Raw genomic sequence first — 26,067 nt, forward strand, 5'->3', positions numbered from 1 at the left:
TTCTCCAAGAGAGGTGCACGTTGCAGCAACCGCGTTCCTACGAGCTGGCGGCTCGCTTTCCCAAGTTCTGGGTCACCGGGTCTCTCCTCTTCGGCGTGCTCGAGCCAAAACAGGAGTAAGAGGTCGTCAGTCCGGTCTTATAAGTTCGAGACCGTGTCTGCCGACCGAACCTACTCGCCGTGTCTTCTTTTTACCATCCGCGCTTACCTTTCGACCGCTTGACATCGTTTTATGATAGCTCCGAGACATCGAGGACTTGGCCGCCGCTCGTATACGGGGTGTTCCCTCCTATACGGGGGACTCACCCGGGGAGACGGGTGTTTCAACAAGGAAGAGGACTCCGAGCTCGCGTGCTCTTTTTGCCGCTGAAAGAACGGTTAACTGTACTGTTGGTAGAATTTGCAGAATGCGACGATCGATGATTACTTGGGTAACGTACACGGATAAATATCGAGATGGTTGCTACGTAGACGGAGATGAAAGTGTCCGGGGATTCATAGAAGAGATTTTCAATGCGTCCGGTTTCTTTACTGCGAAGATTGGAGAGAAAGGAGGAAAATTATATCTGGTCGTTCGGCTCGAAGGAGGGAATCGATAGATCGTGGGTAATCTGTAGGGATAAATGTGGATGGTTACGAGGACGGAGAAGAAAATTATCGAGGATTTATCGAGTACGTTTCAATTTGTCCGGTTTCTTTCGCCCGAGGTTTCCAGAGAGAGGGAACAAGTTTTTTTTCTTTTTTTTTTTACTTCTCTGGATACGAGGAGGGAATATTTATCAGTCGTGTATTTCTTAATTTTCGAGACGTTGATTCTCTTCCGGAGAAATAGAAATTGTAAAAGTTTAGGGCAATTCGTGGGAGGATCGAAGAGAAATTAACGCGATGGCGTTCGAGCAACGATCGATCCGTTCTCGAATGATCGACGATTCTCCTGTCGAGAGTGGGTTCTTCTTTACACTTTCCAACGTTGCTGCACTGTTTCCTGTACCGATAGCGATTAGTTCGCCCGCTCTGCATTCAAAGTTTCCCTAAAATAAACAAAGACGGAACAACGTTGTCCGCGGTGCACGGGACTCCTCGAGGTGCAGCTTTCTTCGCGTTGCAGATGTGCGCGCTTGAAATAATTCCATTAAAGAAAGTTGGAAAGAAGGTCAACTTTAACCGGGACTTAAATATCAACTATGTTTCACGGTGGAACGAACGGGCAAATTTTTTAACGAGAAAGCTCTCGAACGAGATCCTCTTTCAAGTTACGAGCACCCGTGGTGTTTTCGAAGAATATTTTACGACGCAATGAACGTGTATCGAATAATAATGGTATCTCGCGCACGTGTAATCGTTATTTTTCGAACGTTTATCGTTGAATACATACTGTTCGTATCTTATCTACCTTCGTCGTTATTCTACTTTCTAATTCGTTTTCTATTTGATATCGTTACTGTTGCTTTCGATATTTTACATAAATATTCATAATTCGAATTTCAAAGTTGCGGTGTACTTGTACACGAAATACAATACATGCTTCTGGTATCCTTAACGAGAGAATGGAAGAATCGTGTCTTTTGTAAATTACACAATTATTTTTACTTCGAAAGTGATTCACGAGGCACGAATCGAAACAGCGATAAAAATTACTTGTTCAATTTCAAATTTATTTAACTTTCTTCTTTTAAAAGAAACGACTTATTTCCAATATCGACGAGCTCCTCGCAAAAGATAAACTTTCACGGTCGAGATTCAACGTGAAATTCAACGGACAATTAAACGAAACTCGTACACCATTTTTTCACGGAACAAGAACCAAGTCCGATCACTCGTCTCGAAGAAACGTTAATAGGATTCAAAAGGTGGAACATTAATAGAATTCGAAAGGTGGAACAGTAATAAAAGTCAAAAGGTGGAAGATTAATAGAAGTCAGAAGGTGAAACATTAATAGAATTCAAAAGGTGGAACATTAATAGAATTCAAAAGGTGGAACATTAATAGAATTCAAAAGGTGGAACATTAATAGAATTCAAAAGGGGAAACATTAATAGGATTCAAAAGGTGGAAGATTAATAGAACTCAAAAGGTGGAACATTAATAGAATTCCAAAGGTGGAACATTAATAGAATTCCAAAGGTGGATGATTAATAGGACTGAAAAGGTAGAACATTAATAGAATTCCAAAGGTGGAACATTAATAGAATTCTAAAGGTGGAACATTAATAGAATTCCAAAGGTGGAAGATTAATAGAACTCAAAAGGTGAAACATTAATAGAATTACAAAGGTGGAACATTAATAGAATTCCAAAGGCGGAAGATTAATAGAACTGAAAAGGTGGAACATTAATAGAACTCAAAAGGTGGAACATTAATAGAATTCAAAAGGTGGAAGATTAATAGAACTCAAAAGGTAGAACATTAATAGAATTCCAAAGGTGGAAGATTAATAGAATTCTAAACGTGGAAGATTAATAGAATTCAAAAGGTGAAACATTAATAGAACTCAAAAGGTGGAACATTAATATTTAGAACTCAAAAGGTGGAACATTAATATTTAGAACTCAAAAGATGGAACATTAATATTTAGAACTCAAAAGGTGGAACATTAATAGAACTCAAAAGGTGGAACATTGATAGAACTCAAAAGGTGGAACATTGATAGAATTCCAAAGGTGGAACATTAATAGAATTCCAATGGCGGAAGATTAATAGAACTCAAAAGGTGGAACATTAATAGAACTCAAAAGGTGGAACATTAATAGAACTCAAAAGGTGGAACATTAACAGAGACTACTTATTTCGTTTCAACCATAAGAAACGTCTCATTTCCAATATCGACGAGCCCCCCGCAGAAGATGAACTTTCACGGTCGAGATACAACGTGAAATTCAACGTAAAATTAAACGAATCTTGGTACCCAATTTTTGTCACGGAACAAGAACCAAGTCCGGTCACTCATCATCGGTTCCCGCCGCGAAGGAGAGGAAGCTCGTCGTAAAACGTAATTGCCGTCTGCTAGGCCGGGGTATTGTTAACGCCCTGGCGATTTTCTCCTCGCTGCTCGCTCGAACGATCGCTGTTCCTCCTTTCTCCCTCGAACCGGAACAATGAGCGCTTCCTCTTTTTCGACGTCTGGTCGCTTTGAATCCGCGACCGCGTAAAGGGACTGCCCTCGGCGTTATGGAGATCCTTGTGTACTTTGCGTGTTTGCCGTCCGTCCGGCCGCGCCTGATTAGCATTGAACGAGAACAATACGGAAGCCGTAGACCACTTTGGCGTCCCGTTGTTTGCAATTCGTTCCTTTCAATTGACGAGCGGCCGGATGAAATTGTTTAATTTCTCTTCGGCGAGATCGCGTGGCGAGTTCTCGGGCGCGGCACCCGACTCTCTATAGAAATCGTTCGCATAATCGACGGGTACGTAGGTGTGCGAATTAACAGACCAGACCAACGACGGGACCGATTCAATGATACACTCGCTGGTATCATTAGCTGTGTATCCGAGGTGTACGGAGAAAATTTCATTCGACTGGAAGACGAATGACACGTTTCTTCCAATTGATAATTGTATTTTTCTCCGTTCGTTGTGATATCTTTCAGTTTGTAATTTGAATTATAATTTGTTTTCAACGAGTATCGGATACAAAAATTACTTAACTTTCGTTTTTCGAAATTTTAATTTGTTTTCAACGAGTCTTGGATAAAAGTCACTTATCTTCCTTTATTCGAAGTTCTAATTTGTTTTCAACGAGTATCGGATAAAAGTCACTTATTTTTTATTTTTCGAAATTCTACAATAATTTGTTTTCAACGAGTCTCGAATAAAAGTTACTTATCTTTTATTCTTTTCTGGAAGTTCTAATTTGTTTCCAACGAGTATCGGGTAAAAGTTACTTATCCTTTATTCATTGTTGGAAACTTTTTATCTGGATATAAATTTTGCCCGTTTCAAATGCGTATCAATTTACAAACATTGTGTCAAGATGTCGAACAAGTATCGAAGTAAGTCGTTACTAATAATTTGTATTCGACAACGTCTCGAATAAATTCTTATCCAGTCATCGAACAATTTTAATTACTTATCACGTTGTACATTCTCTCTGTTGTTCATCTCTAAACCCGATCCCGTAATTTTGTAAAAATTTTTCTTATTTTCGCTAAAGTCAAGTATAAAATCGATGGTAAAACAGTAGAAAAAATTACAGAATTAAATATCATGGTAATTAATTTTCAAAATATCAAATTATTTTCATATTCTATCGATTCTATTTTACCACGTATAATCCACAGTATATATTCCGAAGAAGATTAACCTATTCCAACCCGTATAAACGGAATCAAAGTATAAATTTATAATTCTAATCGTAGTGATCGAAATACGAGGACATATTATAAATTGCTCGAGAGCTTTAAATATTCATAAACTCGTTTACGAGTTATACTGAAATTTCACCGGAACGAACTCGATTTCAACGATGATAAATAGAATTTCGTTAACGATACGATAAATATCGAATTATTTAATCAATCTTGTCAAATACCTAAATACGATGATTGCTCCCTCGGTAATAAATATAAACGGCTCCGCGTAGATCGTTTCAAGACAAACGAAACGACCACGAAGACACATCCGATGACCCATCGTATTAAGACTATCAACTCGAGTGTATTATTAATAGAAAGACTTCTTCCGTAAAAATTAACGTACGTTCAATTTTTACGTACGCACGTAGATACACACATGAATAGTTTCTCCTTAAGATTAATACTGTTACGAACGATTTCTCAGGTGGCTCCCCACAGTAGAAGTACCTATTCGCGTTACATGGATGCACCCACCTATCGACCTTCCAATAAAGGCAATCCATGGAACGGCTACAAGGGATTACGCGAGCGTTATTCCGATCGTGATGATGAATAATCAGCGATCGGTGTATGTACGCGCGATTTTTCCAGCCTTGAAGCTTCGTGTTCTAAGTCATGAATGACGCGAATGAACTCTCCCGACGCCCACGCCGTGCACCGCTCTGGGCGAGCACGCTACGAACGTATCTCGTGGTTGAATCCGTATCTGTATCGGTCACGAAACTTCCTGTCACGATTAAGGTCGAACCTTCCCACCGATCGATGCCAGAGGTCAGCCACCGTGCAGACGTGCAACGAACTTTAATTAGATATAATAGCGATTCGATGCGATATTACCTTGTACGCGGGTTGTGGTTTCGTTGGATTTCCCTCGTCTATTGATTCTCCTTGTAGTTCTATCGTAGACCGCAGAAGTGTCGTTGGACTTTTCTTCGTTTTGGTACTTCTCGTATTGTATCGATCGCGAATTCGCGGTGGTCGAAGATTGGGAAAGTTCGAGGAATAGAATTTTGGCAATTAAGTGGTCCGTGAATGGAATGTTTAGTATTGTCAACGTTAACGGTGGAATTAAATTTGTAGCGGTCGAAAATTGGGAAAGTTCAAGAAATTGTATTTGCGCGGATAAATGATCAGATAAATAATAAAATGATCTGTAAATGGAATTTTTAGTATCGTTCTTAATGGTAGAACTAAATTTTTAGTGGTCGAAAATTATGAAAGTTCAAGAAATGGAATTTGCGCGGATAAATGATCAGATAAATAATAGAATGATCTTCTGTAAATGGAACTTTTAGTATCGTTCTTAATGGCAGAACTAAATTTTTGAGTAATCGAAAATTGGGAAAGTTCAAGAAATGGAATTTGCGCGAATATATGATCTTCTGTAAATGGAGTTTTTAGTATTATCACCGTTAATGGTTGAATTAAATTTGTAGTGGTCCAAAAATTGTGAAAGTTCAAGAAATGGAGTTTGCGCGAATAAATGATCTTTTGTAAATGGAATTTTTAGTATTATTCCCGTTAACGGTAGAATTAAATTTATAGTGGTCCAAAAATTGTGAAAGTTCAAGAAATGGAGTTTGCACGAATATATGATCATCTGTAAATGGAATTTTTATTCCTACCAGACCATGTACATGTTTCTTAAATTAAGAAAGGAAGAAAAATTAATTTGAGAATATAATTAGTTCTACATTTCGAGAATTGTCACCGAATATTTCGATGAATACTAAAAAGAATTTCGAAACAGGTCAAATTGATCGCGTTGATTCTAATGTTCAACGACGAAGTACGTGCACGAATGCATATAATGATCGGAATGCAGCTAGAAATGCTGTTATACTATAGAATCTCTGAGAGCTAACCTCGTTTACAGAGTACCAAGGTTTGGGACGGTTTGTAATTCGAGTCCTTGGTATTTAAATATCATCGATTACACTTCGATTATTAACGATACGCAAAACGAACCTCGAAGGAAACACGTACCAATTATACACGAACTGAAAAATTAATATACAAAGAATCGATACAACTTTAGGCGTAAATGTACCGCGCATAAATGACAAAAGACTCGGGACAGATGTTTATAGTAACTGACCTAATTACCAGACCGCTCTTATCGAGAAAACGGACTGATACGATTCATAAAACAAGTGAGTTTTAAACAGTATTACTCGAGCAAGACCACAAACGAGCACGAAGCGTTGTTTCTAAACTCACCGAGTGAAATTAATTCACAGTCACAGTATCAAACCACAAACTACACAATTATAAAAATTAATACACCAAGTCAACTTTCGTATAATTTCTACACGATATCAAAATTAATTTCCAAAGTACCTTCTTCGGACATTTAAATACCGTCAATCCTCCATTCCGCTTCTTTTCTAACACAATTCAAAGTAATTACCATTTAGCATCAATCCTTCGCTTCCCTTCTTTCCCAACGTAACCCAAAATCAGAAAATCACTATCCGAAGTATCAATCCTTCGTTCCATTTCCTTTCTAATATAATTCCAAATAAGAAAATCTCCACTCAATATTAATCTTATATTCCTCTTCTTTCCTAACACAATCTAATCTAATCTCAATTCAGCATACCGTCGATCTCTCGTTCCATTCTCTTACAATAAAATCCAATGCAATTACCACCGAATGCATAATTAATCTTTTGTTTCGCTTCATTTCCGATATGATCGTTCTTCGATGTACAAAAGTGATCTTACATTTTTACCTCATCGCGTAACGATTTTTGCATCCGGACAAATGATCACTGTCGGTCGTTCCCACGCGTACACGCGGATGAGTCATTGAACGATGCTGGTTGGAACATTTAACGATTAAAAATAATCGTTCGCGGTAGGTAAGCGTTGCGTTCGAGGCGATTCTCGGAAACGACGGAAGGCCGTGAAATTTCACGGAGTGGGTTTCACACGCGCGACAAATCGGATCAAGGGATCGCCAAGGATCTATCGTTAATCGATCGGTTCTGATCTCAGCGCGTTGCGTCACGAAAGGACGCGGAACATCTCGTGTGCGGGCGTGCAATGGAGTCCGATCACGAACTGGTTTAATCTACTGGGATCGCGCGAGAGACCCGCTATCGGAACCTACTTAAAACCGTGGCAATATTAACGTCTCCTATCGAACTTATTATCGCAATTATCGCGAATAACTGCTGGCTGTACCAAGTAAACAGTCTCGCGAAAAATCATCGAACGACGATCGAATCTACCCGATCTATCGAACGTGCGTGTTCACGCGTACAATTTAATTACGTACAATATTTCTTTCGGTGTGTACTATCCTCGAGCTGTTACTTCGAACGAGACTCGAGCCGCGTGGGTGTTTCCCAGGTACACATTAGCAGTTTCTGTCGAGCGTACAGGGTGTCTGGAAAATCTGTATATTATTCAAACGTAAATAATATCGGGCATGGTAAAAGTACGCGAATAAATCGTATCCAGAAAAGCTTCTTACCTGAAATTTTACCGAGACGGGTTTGTATAGTCGATAGTGTTCCGTGATTTCTTACCTTGCACTCGCGATTCTGATGCATCTGTTCTGTATGCACCGAGTGTTAACGATCACTGCCTCGAATCGTGTAACGCGTATGTCGTTTTTTCGAGCGAAATATTTCGACAGAGTACATCCGTGGACGATTTAATTGTTGGTTCTTTTGTTGTGCAATCACAATTTATGAATTTTGATCGTTTTGGTGTTTACTTTTGTTACGATGTTGTCCACGAAATTCTTCGAACTGTGCACTCGAGAGACAAGTGTTCGAATAAAAAAAAAAGTGAAAACGATCGATACTTTGTTTTTAGTCACTGTGTTTCTTTGATAAATGAAACAAAGAAGTATTCCGTACAAGGGTTTGGTGAACGATGTAAGATTAGTTCTCGACGAGAGAATCGCAGAAAAAGTCCTTGGTGATCGTCTTTCCCACGTTTTCTTGCAATTAAGAAAGTTATGTAAAATAAGATTGATGGAAAGGTTAATCGTCGGGTATCGCGGGCTACCAAGGTTAAACAGGAAATTGTTAATACATCCTGCGACCGCATTTCAGTAACGCATCTATACCGTGAAACGATTATTCCTTGCAATTAATGGTAAATCTTTTTCGTTGCTGCATTCGAAGATGCACTTTCTTCGTTCACTTCTTCGCGTCCGTTTAAATTCGAACAGTTGATAAAAAAACAAATTGAACATCGAACGACGAATGAAAGTAAATGAAAAATATTGTACTTCCGGCTACGCGCTTCTTAATCCTGATCGTAATACGTTAAACTAATCTAGAGACAACACTTCGATGTTTCTAAGATGAATATCTTCGGTAACTATTTCTTATTAATTAATATATAAATAATCTCTCGTAACTATTGGGTTGTTTGGAAAGTCATTTCTTTTTTCTTTTTTTTTTTTGTTAAAATGAAACACGATTTTTTAGAGTGTATAAACATTTTATTAAATTATATATTCTCCATTTTGGAAAACGAAATGACTTTCCGAATAACCCAATAGTTTTAGTTGATAATTTCCTTCTTTCGTGGTTTCCTTCGAATCGATGATCGTTCGTGATCTCAACCCAGTATCGAATTTTAAATCGCTCATCGAAACAAATAAAAAGGAAATGACTTCCCGAGTAACCCAATATTTAAACCCGTTGATAATTTCCTTCGAATCGATGATCGTTCGTGATCGAGGCCAGGTATCGAATTTTAAATCGCTCGTCGAAACAAATGAAAACGAAATGACTTCCCGAATAACCCAATATTTTTAGTTGATAATTTCCTTGTTTCGTGGTTTTCTTCGAATCGATGATCGTTCGTGATCTCAACCCAGTATCGAATTTTAAATCGCTCATCGAAACAAATAAAAAGGAAATGACTTCCCGAGTAACCCAATATTTAAACCCGTTGATAATTTCCTTCGAATCGATGATCGTTCGTGATCGAGGCCAGGTATCGAATTTTAAATCGCTCGTCGAAACAAATGAAAACGAAATGACTTCCCGAATAACCCAATATTTTTAGTTGATAATTTCCTTGTTTCGTGGTTTTCTTCGAATCGATGATCGTTCGTGATCTCAACCCAGTATCGAATTTTAAATCGCTCATCGAAACAAATAAAAAGGAAATGACTTCCCGAGTAACCCAATATTTAAACCCGTTGATAATTTCCTTCGAATCGATGATCGTTCGTGATCGAGGCCAGGTATCGAATTTTAAATCGCTCGTCGAAACAAATGAAAACGAAATGACTTCCCGAATAACCCAATATTTTTAGTTGATAATTTCCTTGTTTCGTGGTTTTCTTCGAATCGATGATCGTTCGTGATCTCAACCCAGTATCGAATTTTAAATCGCTCATCGAAACAAATAAAAAGGAAATGACTTCCCGAGTAACCCAATATTTAAACCCGTTGATAATTTCCTTCGAATCGATGATCGTTCGTGATCGAGGCCAGGTATCGAATTTTAAATCGCTCGTCGAAACAAATGAAAACGAAATGACTTCCCGAATAACCCAATATTTTTAGTTGATAATTTCCTTGTTTCGTGGTTTTCTTCGAATCGATGATCGTTCGTGATCTCAACCCAGTATCGAATTTTCAATCGCTCATTGAAACGAATAAAAACGAAATGACTTCCCGAGTAACCCAATATTTAAACCCGTTGATAATTTCCTTCGAATCGATGATCGTTCGTGATCGAGGCCAGGTATCGAATTTTAAATCGCTCGTGGAAACAAATGAAACCGAAGAAACAGCTCGACACGATTCCATCGTTCGTACGTTCGACATCGTTCGATACATGTAAACTCGGCTTAACGAAGGGTATCGACTCCTATCGATTCCACGTAATACAAATATCTCTGTCACGCTTCTTATCTGGCCTTATTCGTGCCACGGGCATTTTCACGATGCTTTCGTCGAACGGTTAATTCAATTCCGTTAATTATCGAGACGAAGTCGTAACGTCGTTGCGATAACCACCTAACGTGGTTGCGGGGGTTGCGCGTATCTTATTACAGGGTACCGGATAACCGATCGACGTGTTATCAGATCGAGCCGATCCCGACTACGAACCCGTAACGAGCTCTCGATCTTTGTCGAGCCGCAATTAGGCGAGTTTCGTTAACGCGAAACGCGGAATCTCGACAAGCGACGCGACCGATTAAGAGGAAGAGCCGATCTTATGATTTAATTAATGCCCACCGCCATATTTTTTCGTGCCCCGTGGTCACGAGGCGCGATCCTTTCGATCTGCTTTCACCTTCGTTACGTCTGCGTTCACCTTTGATTGAAAATTAACACTTTCTCTCGATTCAACGCGCATGGAAATCGAAAATTTCACGTGCTCGACGCGGACCCTTTCGTGTTTGTTTTTCTCGTCTCTTAACCCGTCTCGCGTCTCGATTCCGTTTACGCACGGTTATTCCGCACGGTCAGAGACCGCAATTACGATATTTTCTAATTGGATTCCGTCCGCGTTGATTTCCGGATCGACGCGAGACTCGGAAAGTCACCGAGAGTGCGCTGATCTCTGCGCGCGGAATTTCAATTTTCCGTTCCTCGGAACCGCCGATTTCCTGGAAACGGATTTTCCTCTCCGTCTGGAATTATTCCAACTGAGTTTGTAATTTTTCTTTGAAATTTCCCGCACGAAATGTTATGGTTTCTTTTTCTTTCTTTTCTTTTCTTTGAGTAGAAGTTTACAGAGAAGAGTCGCGTCTTTGGAAAGTTACACTGTCGGATGAATTTTTTCGAGAGTGGATTGCTTTTTACTTGAGTACGAGTAATTTTTCTTTGAAATTTCCCGACTACGAAATGTTATGGTTTATGGAATACGAGTAATTTTTCTTTGAAATATCCCGACTACGAAATGTTATGGTTTATGGAATACGAGTAATTTTTCTTTGAAATTTCCCGACTACGAAATGTTATGGTTTATGGAATACGAGTAATTTTTCTTTGAAATATCCCGACTACGAAATGTTATGGTTTATGGAATACGAGTAATTTTTCTTTGAAATTTCCCGACTACGAAATGTTATGGTTTATGGAATACGAGTAATTTTTCTTTGAAATTTCCCGACTACGAAATGTTATGGTTTTTTCTTTCTTTCTTTTCTTTTCTTTGAGTAGAAGTATACAGAGAAGAGTCGCGTCTTTGGAAAGTTACACTATCGGATGAATTTTTTCGAGAGTGGATTGCTTGTTACTTGAATATGAGTAAATTTATTGTTAGTTCGGAGGAGCATGTATTTTATTGTAGCTTCGTTTAATTTTTATGTATTAATGTGAGGAAAGTGCGATACTTTCATCCGCACAGATATAAACGAAAAATAGTTTCTCATTCTGTGCTAGGTTGTATTTTAAATTATCATCAAAGAGAGCTAAAATACTTTAAAGTACTAATTAACGAAGAATTAAATTTTACTTTATATTTATTTACCGTCCTTGTTCCACGTATACCTGAAGATGTATATAAAAAGTGCGAGCGAGTAAAATTTGCTAACAATCGTGTGAACAAGTTACAATTGAAATAATGGTATCCAATCTAACTTCAATGATGCGACTATCGTTGGAATTATCTTTTACGATGTGTGTTTCAATCGGTGCTTACGTACTTCGAGACTCCGAGTATTTAATGCAATTAAGAATAACAAAATATTATATTACTTTCTATATTTATATTAATTTTCCAGAAATCGATTTTTCCTCTGTTAAAATATTACGTACTTCCAGACTCCGAGTATGCGATTAAGAATAACAAAATATTATATTACTTTTTACATTTATATTAATTTTCCAGAAATCGATTTTTCCTCTGTTAAAATATTACGTACTTCGACACTCCGAGTATGCGATTAAGAATAACAAAATATTATATTACTTTCTACATTTATATTAATTTTTCAGAAATCGATTTTTCCTCTGTTAAAAAATTACGTACTTCGAGACTCCAAGTATTTAATGCAATTAAGAATAACAAAATATTATATTACTTTCTATATTTATATTAATTTTCCAGAAATCGATTTTCCCTCTGTTAAAATATTACGTACTTCCAGACTCCGAGTATGCGATTAAGAGTAACAAAATATTATATTACTTTTTACATTTATATTAATTTTCCGGAAATCGATTTTTCCTCAGTTGGAAAAATTTCACGCAGAAATATTTTCCCAAGTAATCCGTAGCTTGTATAACAAAAGGGAATCTCGATCAGATACCAGCGGATTGTTGCTTGAAAAGCATCGATCAAAGGGTAATTCATTGCATTAATTACCCGGATTGAATGGGTTCTAACCAACAGCCAACAAGAAAGGAATCGTGGGGTACCGGAAGGGCGCCGCGCGGCTAGCACTTCCGCTAATGAGAGACGTCGAAGCACGAATTAATGATCGGGGTGATTAAGAGGTCGTCGAAGATCTCGGCCAAGATCAACGATCTTCGGAGCGGAATCGAGGGCCCTGGCCGTCGGACATCTAGAAAGTTGCCGCTCCCATCATCGTAAAAGGAAAGAAACCGGGCAACGACGAGAATGCGAGTCTCCGTCGGTTTCCTTCCTGAGAACACTGGCCCGACTGCTTAAATCCGATCGTACGATCGTTGGATCGATCCTCGTTAAGGTATCCGATTGATCGACTCCGTGACGCGATCGTGAATTACTTGCAATTTTTAATCCTTGGGAATTTATCGAGAAAAAAATCTATCCCGACGATTTCCTTCCCGAGAACACTGCCCCGAATGCTTAAATCGATCGTTGGATCGATACTCGTTAAGGTCTTCGAACGATCCACTCCGCGGAGCGATCGTGTATTGCTCGAGGTTCTTAATTGTTGGGAATTTGTTGAAAAAGAGTACGATTCGTCGATTTTTAACGAAATATTGACTTAGGAATTCATTTAAGGAAACTATTTCGTTGATTTTCAATTCTTGGGAATTTGTCGAAAATGAATAACTATTTCGTCGATTTTTAACGAAATATTGGCTTAGGAATTCATTTAAGGAAACTATTTCGTTGATTTTCAATTCTTGGGAATTTGTCGAAAATGAATAACTATTTCGTCGATTTTTAACGAAATATTGGCTTAGGAATTCATTTAAGGAAACTATTTCGTTAATTTTCAATTTTTGGGAATTTGTCGAAAAAGAATAACTATTTTGTTGATTCTTAATCTTTGGGAATTTAGTCAAAAAGAAAAACTATTCCGTCGATTCTTAATTCTTGGATATTTGTTGAAATAGAAAAACTATTCCGTCGACTTTTAATTCTTGAGATTTTATCGAAAAAAACTATTTCCCTAATTTTTAATCTTTGGAGATTTGTTGAAACAGAGAAACTATTACATCGATTTTTAATTCTTGGGAATTTGTCGAAAAAAAACTATTTTGATGATTCTTTTAAGAATTATGATACGTATTTATTAATCATCGAAGACCATCGAATTTCTCAAGTTCTTTAAAAAATTGTTAATAAAGTACCTCGACAAAAATTTGTTTCGTGTGAGTTTAATTAGCAGTTGAACTATACTAGCCAGAGGGAATGCCTTTGGATGGAATTTAAATTTACGATTTATATATCCCGATGAAATTGAAAAATGTAGATTCAGAGGTTGATATTCGATCGGATACTTCCCTTCACTGTACACATTTTAGAAATTGATTTACGAACGAAACAAGTCTTGAAGTTTAAGTAGTTCACCTTTTAAGGAGGCGTGGAGAGTGTGAGAGGACGATCGTTTCGTAAGAAGTTTAATTATTCGACATAAAAATTGCAAAAAAGGAGTCTGAGTTCGCAGGATTCGTGTCCAGACTTTCTACTTACGAAACTGCTGCTTCTCGCGATCGTCCATCCCGCACAGCCTTTTGAGTTACTTAATCTCGAGTACTTTCACGGTTTAAATATCACTTGTATATAAAAAATTCATATTAGGAGGATATAGTCCACCGAACGTAATCGTTCCATTTCTATACGTATCGTTCCAAATGTTATTAATGCGATACAATTGCATTAAAAAAATTCCCAGGTACTTGTATCCTTTAAACACCTCGTTGCTGAGCACTCTATAATCGTATATTTTAGAGAGAAAAAAGAACTTTTCATCTTATACACGTATCTTTGTATACTTGTAAAAAATCATCATTGCGCTACCTTACGTTAAATTATTCTTATATTTCACCGAAGACGATCAACAATACCGCGTTCGACCGCTCCGAGAATAGTCAAGCACTCTACAATCGTGTGTATTCTAAAAAAAAAAAACACCTTTCAACTTACAAGCATCGACCTCCACATAGATGCATATAAAAAAAAAATGGTCTTCGCGCGTTACCTCGCCTTGGATTATTTTTATATTTCACCGAAGAGGACCAAATGCACTGCGTTCGAAAGCTCCGAAAATAGACACGCTCGACCACCGAGGAGTTTAATTTTATTCGACGAAAGAACATTCGCTCGAGACGTTGTCAAAACTCGGGAAAAAAGGAGGAAAAAAAAAGAAACGCACGGAGCGCTGAAATAATTTTTCCGTGCGAACGACTCTTCCCATGGACAACGTCCATTTTGTATTTTATTGTATAAAAAATACGTATCGTAGATCGAACGAGACTACTCCTTTCTAGATTTATATTTCGCGCGGGTTTTAGACGCTCGGTTGGTTGCATAATTCACGCGCAACGATCGGACACGGGAAGATACAACTTTCGGAACCACCTTTCGCGCGTACGAAAATATAAACAAATTAGGGTTCACGATATTTATCGATGCGTGATCCCGCGATATGTGCAATCACCCGGCTGATGTGAATCCACCGTAAGAGGAGAAAGGCGTTCTCGGTGTAAATATCGAGATGGGACCAATTCTTCCTGGTGAACGTCGATTAATTTTGGCCTTCGGCCCCGACTCGTCTCGTTTTAAGGTACTTTCTATATTGGATGATTCCGCGATTTCGCTGGACGAACGTTGCACACGAAGATGAGGTTCAACCGTTCGGGATTTCCGGGAATACTTTTCACGAGAGGAATTAAAATCGTCCTTTCGATCGAGTAGAATGAGTACGTATACGTTCTTGAGTAACTTCGATACGATAGACTACAGTGTACACTTTGAGGTTAGGTTAATCCCTTATTCTTTTCGATGCTCAAGTTGGTGTGAAAAACGATCGTACGAAACTCGTGGTTTTTATTTTGTAAAAAGTAAGCGATTGCGTGATATCAATATTATGAATCTTGAAAGAAAGATGACGTTAGTGTCGATACAATATTATTTGCTAATACGTTAGTGTCGATACAATATTATTTGCTAATACGTTAGTGTAATATTAAGAAAATATACATTTCGATGATTCATTGTTTATCTAATTTAGATACTATTTCCTGTTTCAGAAGCAGTTCAAACAGATTCTAGTCCAAGTGGAACCGTCCACTATCCAAACGGACATCGTATCTTGACACTAAAGGTACGAAATTGTTGTACATTTTATAAATCTTGCAACTGAAAATAATGAAAATAAAAATATTTAATTAAAAGTAAAAATCGTGGAAAGAGACCTAGAACGGCGTCCAGGAAGAATTTTATGCAATTGGCTTGGCAGTTAACGCGTTAAAGGGTTAACGTGGAACGCTTTCTTAATTGTCTACAATTAAAATTTATGAATTCCGAGTAATGCGATTTCCTAGCAGATTTGTTTATACGAACGTAAAATGGAAAATGATCGGTCACATGTATTGTGACGTTGGTCTCTCATGGGAATCGGCGCGTCACAGATATGTGACGCCTGGTAGCGAACGCGTTGAAGTCAGTTTCTACGAGGAAGTGATTTTTATCAGATCCCTATGGGAAACTCTTGCGCAATAAATTTTCCTTTACCCGTTAATAATAAGAATACTCGTACGATTGTTTCGTTGACACCGATTCTCGTTTAATCGCGAACACACATATATCGAAAAATCGAACAAATTTAATGTAACAACTTTTCGAATAATATCTCTAATACAACGAATACGTATCATTTCAATGCGATCTCGAAACTTGTACACCTTCTATTCGTTACGATCATCGTCGATTACAATCCTAAAACATTTATCGTAATTAAAAAACTTTCTAACCCTATTTTCTCTCGGTATCGTATAAATGAAACGTTTCTGTGTTCATCTTGCCCGATAAATGCTACCGAAATAAATAATCTTCGCGAAAATAATGTACCCAATGAAATCGTAATCGACGTCAAAAAAAAAAAAAAAAAAAAAAACACCACCGCATAACCTCCATCGAACGACTTCGAGACTGGAAATGTTATTTACCACAAAGAGAAATAGAAAAAAAATACCAGTTCAAGCAACTCGGTCTCAAATCACATGCACAGACTGTTTCAGAACAAACAGATACGATCTCGGTTCGCTAATAAGGTTTATAAAGGAGAACAGAGAGAACCGTGGCTTAACAAACCACGCGTTGGAAACCTAACCTCTAAATAGCACTGCTATTCAATTTATTCAATCTCGGGTATGAAATCAACAAAGGAACGAGCCCCGTAACCTTAAATTTCGCATTTAAAGAGGAACGTTGAAAAACCCTCCCGGTGTATCCGAGTCGTTAGCAAGATGTTTCAAATGAACGAATGCAGACGCGATCAATTCGACGTGGAATTGTTCGCGTTACCGTTGAAATCCCGCGGAATTGCTCGATTCCAGAAACCGTATTATCAGCGGAGCATGCAGACATCTCCGGGCGGCAGGAATAAAGAAGAAGGGGAGGCGAGCTAAATATCTCACGTCGCCCATAAAGCTGTCATTAACCCGTTTTACGAACGTAATGGCCGGTTACTGTCTCGTTCCCTGTGCAAGGATCTCGGGGCGCGTACGCTTCGTGGACGATGACGACTCAAAGAAATCGTTCACGGCGAAAAGTGGAATTGAAGAGGTGGAGGAGATGAATAAGAAGTCGTTGGAGGAGACGAAGGGGGTGGAGAAGAAGTTGACGGAGGAGATGAAGGAGAAGAAGAAGTTGACGGGGGAGACGAAGGAGAAGAAGAAATTGATGGAGGAGATGAAGGAGGTAAAGAAGTTTATGGAGGAGATGAAGGAGGTGGAGAAGAAATTGATGGAGGAGATGAACGAGGTGAAGAAGAAGTCGATGGAGGAGATGAAGGAGAAGAAGAAGTTTATGGAGAAGATGAAGGAGGCGGAGAAGAAATTGATGGAGAAGAAGTTTATGGAGAAGATGAAGTTCATGGAGGAGATAAAGGAGAAGAAGAAATTCATGGAGAAGATGAAGGAGAAGAAGAAATTCATGGAGGAGATGAAGGAGAAGAAGAAGTTCATGGAGGAGATGAAGGAGAAGAAGAAGTTCATGGAGGAGATGAAAGAGATGAAGAAGAATTTGATAGAGGAGACAAAGGAGATGAAGGAAATGAAGAAGAAGTTGATGGAAGAGACAAAGGAGATGAGGAAGAAGTTGACGGAGGAGATAAAGAAGATGCAAAAGAAGTTGATGAGAAGGTTATAGAAGAGAAGGTGAAAAAGAAGATGGTGGTGGAGGTGAAGATGAAAAAGGAGGCGATGGAGAGTGTGAAAAAGGAAGGAGGTTGTGACGCAGGTGAAGAAAGAGGTGGCGGAGGAGATGAAAATCGAGGTGATGGAGGAGGTGCAGGAGATGGTGGAGGAGAGTCTCGTTTTGGGAAAAGATGAGATCGAGGAAGCGTCTACGAAACAAGCGTCTCGTCTGCGAGTTTAATTAGCCGACGGTATTATAATGAGACGAGTGATACCGAAACGAGGACGCTATTAAGGGGAGGGGGAGAGACGTACTCGTTGGGCTTTAATAAGACACTCTATTTTTTTCTTCGTTTTTCTTCGTTGCTCGACGATCAACAACCCTAATTACCCGGTCGAGCTAATCATCGTCGTGGGTCGGTACGAATCGATCTGTGATTCCTTGATCGGATTCGTGTTACGTACGAGCATCGAAATCTCGCGATTTTTCGAGATCGTTGAAAAGACGAGACTACTTTTTTTTGCACCGATAATGCTTTCAAGGATTTCATCGACGGAGAGAGGATCGCGGACCAACGGCGTAAATAATGAAACGTAATTGCAGCCGGGATATACCAGTGTATCGCGATGCTGTCGGAAGTGGCATGAATCGTCTGCTACTCGCACGAAACGGACCTGGTGAACGCGGAATCTACGAACACGCTGGAACGAACCGGGGCGGATTTCATCCGACGCGCGTAACTTTTAGTTTCTCCTGTCCTCGTTGGCTGGAATTATCGCCGATTTTTCGTTATCATCGTAGCTGGAGGAAGATTTTACAGCGTCGGAGAAGATAATTGGCGCTCGAAAGCGCTGCGGGATATTCCGGTCTAGGCGTGCACTTTTTGGGTCCTTTTGTAATTTTTTAAAATGGAACCGTAGACCAATTATTATACATTGGTATTGCACACAATTACTAATGTTTCGAGTGTGCACGATATTCTTTTCGGGTAAAAATGACGAAAAGTGCACGTGCGATTATCGAAGAAAGTCTCTTTGAGGAAAAATGTCTCCATGATTGACTCGATAAACAAGGGTGGAAAGTATCGTTATCAGAGAGTGTGTAATTATGGCAGGAACTAGGGAAAAGTCAAAATTTTGATAAATAAGAAAATGACAGGGTTTGGAAGTTAAAGATTCGATTTTTTAGCTTTTCTTTCGTCTTTAGTATATTAAAAAAAAATAGTAAGAATCTATATCTTTGAAAATCTCTAGTTTGGCCTGGTACGAAAAATGTTTCATGTCCTGAACGTATTTACGATATTAATCACGTTGCAACGAATCTCCAAAAATAAATACGGTCCGTGCTTCGAATTCTAATTTCTTTTCCAGGTGTTTTCTAAATTCTAACTTCTGTTCCGATTCCATGGTAGATAAGGTTCGCCGCGTTTATTCCATCCTACGTTTAAATTTTCATTTCTTCGTTCTGAAATACTTCCTTCCGTACTTCGAATTCTAATTTCTGTTCCACGCATGACGGATAACGCGATAACGCCTAAAAGCAACGTACAGAGTACTCGTTCGCCGTGTTTCTTCTACTCTCGTTCCTTCGTTCTGAAATACTTCGCTCCGTACACCGAATTCTAATTTTTCTTCCATCCGTGACGGATAAACGCATCCTGCGTCTCGTTTCTCGAGACTCGTATCCGGGACAAAGATTGTCTCCCTCCAACGCGCTTCGTTAATTATTCCCTTGGGTCGTTACAAAATTGACTCCATCGTACGCTCAAATTTCCATTTCTTCTTTTAGAAATTTTTCCAATTTTTCTTCCATGTCTGACGGATAAACCATGTCTTCCGTTTCGTTTCTCGAGATTTCATGACAAATATTGATAAATTATTCCCGTGTGTGATTAAAAATTGACTCCATCGTACGCTCAAATTTCCATTTCTTCTTTTAGAAATTTTTCCAATTTTTCTTCCATGTCTGACGGATAAACCATGTCTTCCGTTTCGTTTCTCGAGATTTCATGACAAATATTGATAAATTATTCCCGTGTGTCGTTACAAAATTGACGCCATCGTACGCTCAAATTTCCATTTCTTCGTTCCGAAATTTTTCCAATTTTTCTTCCACATCTGACGGATAAACGCATATTCCATTTCGCTTCTCGAGATTTCATGACAAAAATTGATCAATTATTCCCGTGTGTCGTTACAAAATTGACTCCATCGTACGTTCAAATTTCCATTTCTTCTTTTAGAAATTTTTCCAATTTTTCTTCCACATCTGACGGATAAACGCATATTCCATTTCGCTTCTCGAGATTTTATGACAAAAATTGATAAATTATTCCCGTGCTTCGTTACAAAGTTGTATCCATCGTACGCTCAAATTTCCATTTCTTCTTTCAGAAATGTTTCCAATTTTTCTTCCACGTCCGACGGATAAACGCACCTTCCGTTTCGTTTCTCGAGCCTCCGTGACAAAAATTGATAAATTATTCCCGCGCGAGTGGTCGTTAAAAAATATCGGTAGACTGGTCGGCGGAGCGTTTCCCAGTTCGATCAGAATGCAACGAACGAGGAACGCGCGACGCCTGGATGCGCTATTCGGGCACGCCGGCTGAACGATTCTCGGAAAAAGATAGACGCACCGAGAATCTCGGCGCGTACGGATAAGATTCTATCGCGGCGTGTACGCGGCGGCGTCTATCGAATAAGTGGCAAGAATTGTCGAAGAGTACGTTGACCGATCAGTCAAGCAGACAGATGGCTGGAAGGCTTCTCCGCGTTCGGGAGGTTCGCTCTCCCCGTTTTGCCGCGCGGCGAACGCGCGGTGAGTTTCATAGAGCCAGGAATGGCCTCGATTTTCTTGGGAACGAGCCGCGGTGCATGCGTCTGGTATCAAGATCGGGTACTCGTGTACGCGGTAACTCGATCTAAAACTCGCGCCGCCTGGGATCCACCGATCCCGATAAAAACCTCACGTGACGCGTCGGCAAACTTCGGCCGGCCGAGGGGCCCTCCCCACCCCCCACTCCTCGCCGCGGCGGTTTTCGCGGGTCAAATTCGCGGGCAGACGCTCGACGACCGCCGTGCGCGACGCGAGACCGCAGGATTCGTGTCAACGAGACCGTGGAAAATCCATGCGATTCGATCTCGTCGCGAACGCGCCGTGGGAACTAGCCGCCGTCTGTCGTCGTTCTCGTCCTCTCGCCGATCGATGAATCATGGAAATGGGAGAATTCCCCGATCCCGATCCACCTCCCCCTCCCCCATCCCGATGAACGTCGACGACGGAAGTAAATGGAGCGGATGGCCCGTCCGAGCGAGAAATATCGACGTTGACCTGGCGTCGATCGCGCGAGTGCCCGTTACAACTCGGGCGAGAACTTCGCGGCGGGAACAGAGGGAGCTACGAGCGGCGCGCTCGGTTAACGACGTTGGAAAACGGAGATTGAAACGTTCGCGGAAAGTTGAACGCAGATCGCGACGATGTTTCTCGGAACGTTTATCCCGTGTTTCGCGAGACGAGGGATCGTGGACAAGTAGGAACAAGTAACTCTTCGAGTAGTCTCGAAGGAATTTTTTTTTTTTTATTCAAGATTTCCAGTCGGTTCACCGGAAACGTGGCTCTCGTGGTAAAGAGTCGAGCATAGCAGAAGCGAGTAACCGTTCGAATCGTTTCTTGCAGGATTTTGGTCTTGTGGCGAAGGTTTGTGGACAGAGTGGAATAGGTAACTCTTCGAGTAGTCTCGAACGGGGGTTTCTTTTTTTATTCGAGATTGTAACTCGTTTCTCGAGAGGTTTCGCTCTTGTGGTGAAGAGTTGTTGATAGAGAATGGAACAGTTAACACTTCCAGGCGATCTTCAATGGGCTTTCCGTTCGAGATTTCGATCAGATCGACCAAAATTGAACGAAGTCCTATTCACTTTTCGCGCCTCTTCAATACCTTCGAAAATCTCACGGATCACGGAAAGTGTGACGTAATTCCCAAGAAATCCCCCGATTACCAAATACTATAGTCACCGTTAGCATCGAGAGGCATTGATACGCGTCCACGACTCGAGAAACTTATCGCGAACGCAAAGTGGAGATCGGTAGGAACAGGTCGAGAAGCGAGCGCACCAGAAATGGGAACACCGAGAAACTCGGCGGTGAAATCACGTTCGAACGATCGTTCGAAAGAGACCAAACCGACGAGACGCGTCGTCGTCGTCGTCGTCGTCGTCGATGATTCGAGGCAGATTGCTATGACGTGCGCCACGCGGACGATAAAATCGCGCGCAAGAAGCGGAAATCGCCGCGTCGTCGGTCGATTCGCGCGAACGACGTTGAAAAGAGTGAAAATCGAAGATCGGCTCGAGTCATCGTCCATCACCGGCCTTCTTCGGGACCCACCCGTTACATATGTTACGCGCACACCTGGAAAACGGTAAAACCTCGTGGATCTGACCCGCCACGGACCCGCATTGTGCCAGCAAAGAAAGAGAACGAGAACAATCGCGAGTCGCGACTAGATACGGGACGTCGAATCGCGCGGAATATCAATGTCGAGTCGAACTCGTTAACGAATTTTAACTGGCCCGCCGATCGCGACCAATTACGCGACGTTTATCGCGATCGTTCGATCGGGGAACAACGAATCACGAGGATCGAACACGGTGAGGTTCGAACGATGAATCTTGCTGGAGAGATTTCAAGAGTAGTAGGTTGTTCGATGAGTTTCGTCGCTCGATAGGAAACGGAGGTATTATTGGGTTGTTCGGTAAGTCGTTTTGTTTTACAAAATGAAGAATATATGATTTAGTAAAATGTTTATATATATATATATATATATATATATATATATATATATATATATATAATTTAATAAATGTTATACTTTAAAGAAATCGTGTTTTATTTTCATAAAAAAGAAAACGAAATGACTTTCCGAAGAACTTGATAGCTTCGTTGTTCTATTCTTCTAAAGATGGTACTGTTTGACGAACAGATGTGCGAAGTTTCATGTAGATTCGTCGACTCGTGTGTATATTTATTGTTGTTTCAAGTTGAAGTTTTATGGCATTTTTTTCGTAGTGGAAAATACGACGAAACTTGTCGAACAACTTAGCTTAATGTAGTTTGTGTTATGCATATTTTGTATATCGAGTTACTGTAAAGAGATAATATTGTACTTAAGAGATACCAGAGGTATCTAGTCTTGTCGTAAATTATATTGTAGAATATATTTTGTATATTGGGCTACTCTAAAGAAAAGAAAATTAATATCATTTGGAACAAAAAATACTAGACGAAGTATCTTTTACTATTATTTATGTTATATAATATATTTTGTATACTGGACTGCTTCAAGAAAGATAATATCAATTTTAATAAAAGATATTAAAACGATAGAGTACCTACCTTGCTGTAATTTATGTTATAGAATATATTTTGTATATCGTACCGCAAAGACATAGAAAAGGTAACATAAATTTTAACAAAAAGTCAGATCGTTGATCGATCGGGGTGAGTCGAAAATTAAAAGGGAAGGTTATTACTATACATTATTTTCATTAAAGGAAGCATACATTTGCAGTTATAAAAAGCTCTATGATCGTGCATACGAGTTAGAAACAGGAAAATAGTATGCGCTATATTATTTTCGCTACTACCCGGACGTTAAAAATTGTTTTATAGATCTTAATATCGTTCGGTTCGTCCTTCGAAAGGATTTTTCGTAGCGAATTTTTTGCAAGATTTCAAGGTCACCTTCAATTTTCACGCGTACAACCTCATACTGAAAGCAGAGGTTCATCGGTAATTTTTGCCTTCCGGCTACAAAACGAACCTGGTACATCACATGTTGGTACATACATCTTACCCTGTATTTACATCTCCTATCTCGTACATAATTACACGACGTATCCTATCTTGCTTTTTATACAGTAGCTTATTCCACTATCCCAAACTACCTATCCTTACCTCGATCTAACTTTGTGATTAATTTTTCTTTTTCATTCTAATTTTCTCCGCTCTTCTCGACCATCCTCTGACATTTTCTCATTTACTCTACCGTTCACGATTTCCTTCGACCTTATACGAATACACTTTCTGCCTTGCCACGATTTTCGATTGTATTTTTCAACGTACCTTGTTGCACTCTCTCTCTCTCATTTTCGCGCAAAAAATGTTCAAAAAGCACGAACCTCTCGGACAATCTTGAAATTATGCGCGATTCAAAGTTCTTGGAAAATGTAAAATGAAATATTACAGAATTTATTTCGCGATGCTTCGAAGCTTCGAAGTTTCGGCCATCGAGCGCGTGTAATGCGAGACTCGCTGGTCGTTGCTCTGTCTCGCTCGCTCTCGACGCATTCCACTCACATTTCTCGCCTCGGCTCTGAATAAAAATCGATTTTATCGTATCCAAGCCGGAATTACCGTACCCTAACTTCTCTACGCTACGAAACCTTCTAAACCTGTTACATCTTGCTTTCTGAGTTCCTTTCGTGTACAATGTATCCTTTAACAGACATTTTTAACCTGTTTAACATTTCCGTAAGAATAACGTAACATCGGAAACCATTGCACACTCGATAATTAAATGAAAAAGAAAGAAGAAAAATGATTTAAAAATATTAGTTTCGTTGTTAGCGGAACGGTAAGAATTGAAATCAACGAGTTTAAAGGACGCGACCTTCGAACGACCTTCTGTAGAAAATATCAAGATTCCGAACGGACGATATCTATAATTTTCGAGGCAATTTCGTGGTGCACGTTCATTGCGCGACATTAAACATTACATTTTCTTTGTACGTCTTAACGGCGGGTTGTGAACAAAAATGTTGTTTCTTCGCGGATTTATGTACCGATATCCTTTTATTACGCAACGATTAACCGTAATCACTGCGATTCGACTTCGTACAAAGTAGGTGAAAAAAGAAACAGACAGACAGACTGGCAAGAAACGCAAGATAACGCTGAGAAACATCACGGCGGTCACGGTGCGTGAAACCGCGAACTGGATTGCTGGCTTCGGTCTGCCCATTAATCGCTAAAGGACCTCGAGCGTGAACGTTATTCTGAATTTATGACATAATTGCCAGATATCTGTGCAACACGACCTTCGACACCGATACCGCCAACTTTGGACGAAATTTCAGGTAGAATTCAGATCGTCATCGTCTGGTAACATAAAATCGAGGCACGCGTTGATAATCAATCGATAGAAACGTTTCCCCTAAAATTCGAAAATAATTCATTAAAATTAATAATAAGTCAATCGAAAGGTATCGAAATTTCACGAAGTATATCGTGAATTTACGTATTATTTACGAATTTAAGTATATATAGAATTTACTCTGTAGAATATCGTGATCTTTGTTCGTACACGAATCCGTTCTTTGTTCGAAGAACGGTATCGTTTACGAATTTTTGTAACCGTTTCAACCGCGTAAGCGATCCTTGCGCGACGAGGCAAGGAAGGAGAGAGAAACGAAGTCTAATTGCAGTGATACAAAAGAGCTCTTGAAGTGTTCGCGATTTTAATTAGGTAACTGTAATAGTGCGAACGAAAAAAGATTAATTACCATGGCCGCGATTTAGGAAGTAGACTGTGGAGAAAGGAGCGCCGAGGGCCTGCGAACGGTAATTTTGAGGTTCTGTTATCACTATAAACGGTGGATCGGGAACGCGTGAAGCTTCTTATCATCGTAATCGCTTCTTACGAGTAACGACAGAACCGTCGAACGTTTTAACTAAAATATCGCGATGTGTTTCACCGCATGGCTCCGAAACGAGACGAAGGAAGGATTTTCGAGAACGTATTTACGTTTCTGTGCATAATTTAAAAGTAACGGGAAACAGATTGCTCGAAACCACGCTATACTTCCTGAAACGCCCCGATAATCGTAAATATTGCTTTTATTTTTGAACGCTGGTTACGATCCGCTCGATCCCATTGCTACTTATCTACACCGATCACGATAGAAACGAGGCCGGAGAGATTCTGCGGCTCGAAATAAAACGAAAATTATGAACAAGGAAATTGCGTCACAGGCTTCGTTTTCGAGAAAAATTCATTTGGAAATCGGTCTGCATACCTAACTAATAACCGATTTTAACGATTTACGGTTTTGTTTCAAAGCTTGAAATCTCTCTGGTCTCGTATGTGTTGTGACTCACGAACCATCCTGTATGCTTCGATGTGTTTCCATTGAGTATTATCGCCTCGTG

At 39.7% G+C, this 26,067-nt stretch overlaps 1 protein-coding gene across 4 annotated transcripts in view; it reads left to right on the forward strand.

The window, feature by feature from the left end:
• The window catches only part of Pip (heparan sulfate 2-O-sulfotransferase pipe), a 149,417-nt gene that overhangs the window by 110,246 nt on the left and 13,104 nt on the right, over nucleotides 1-26,067 (forward strand). For all 4 annotated transcript variants that reach the window (XM_076314091.1, XM_076314093.1, XM_076314094.1 and 1 more), the window contains one exon: nucleotides 15,753-15,826. In XM_076314091.1, coding sequence (XP_076170206.1) covers nucleotides 15,753-15,826 — 74 coding nt within the window. The remainder of the gene's footprint in view (nucleotides 1-15,752; nucleotides 15,827-26,067) is intronic.

This window comes from Ptiloglossa arizonensis, chromosome 6, assembly GCF_051014685.1.
Source record: "Ptiloglossa arizonensis isolate GNS036 chromosome 6, iyPtiAriz1_principal, whole genome shotgun sequence".
Lineage (NCBI taxonomy): Eukaryota > Metazoa > Arthropoda > Insecta > Hymenoptera > Colletidae > Ptiloglossa > Ptiloglossa arizonensis.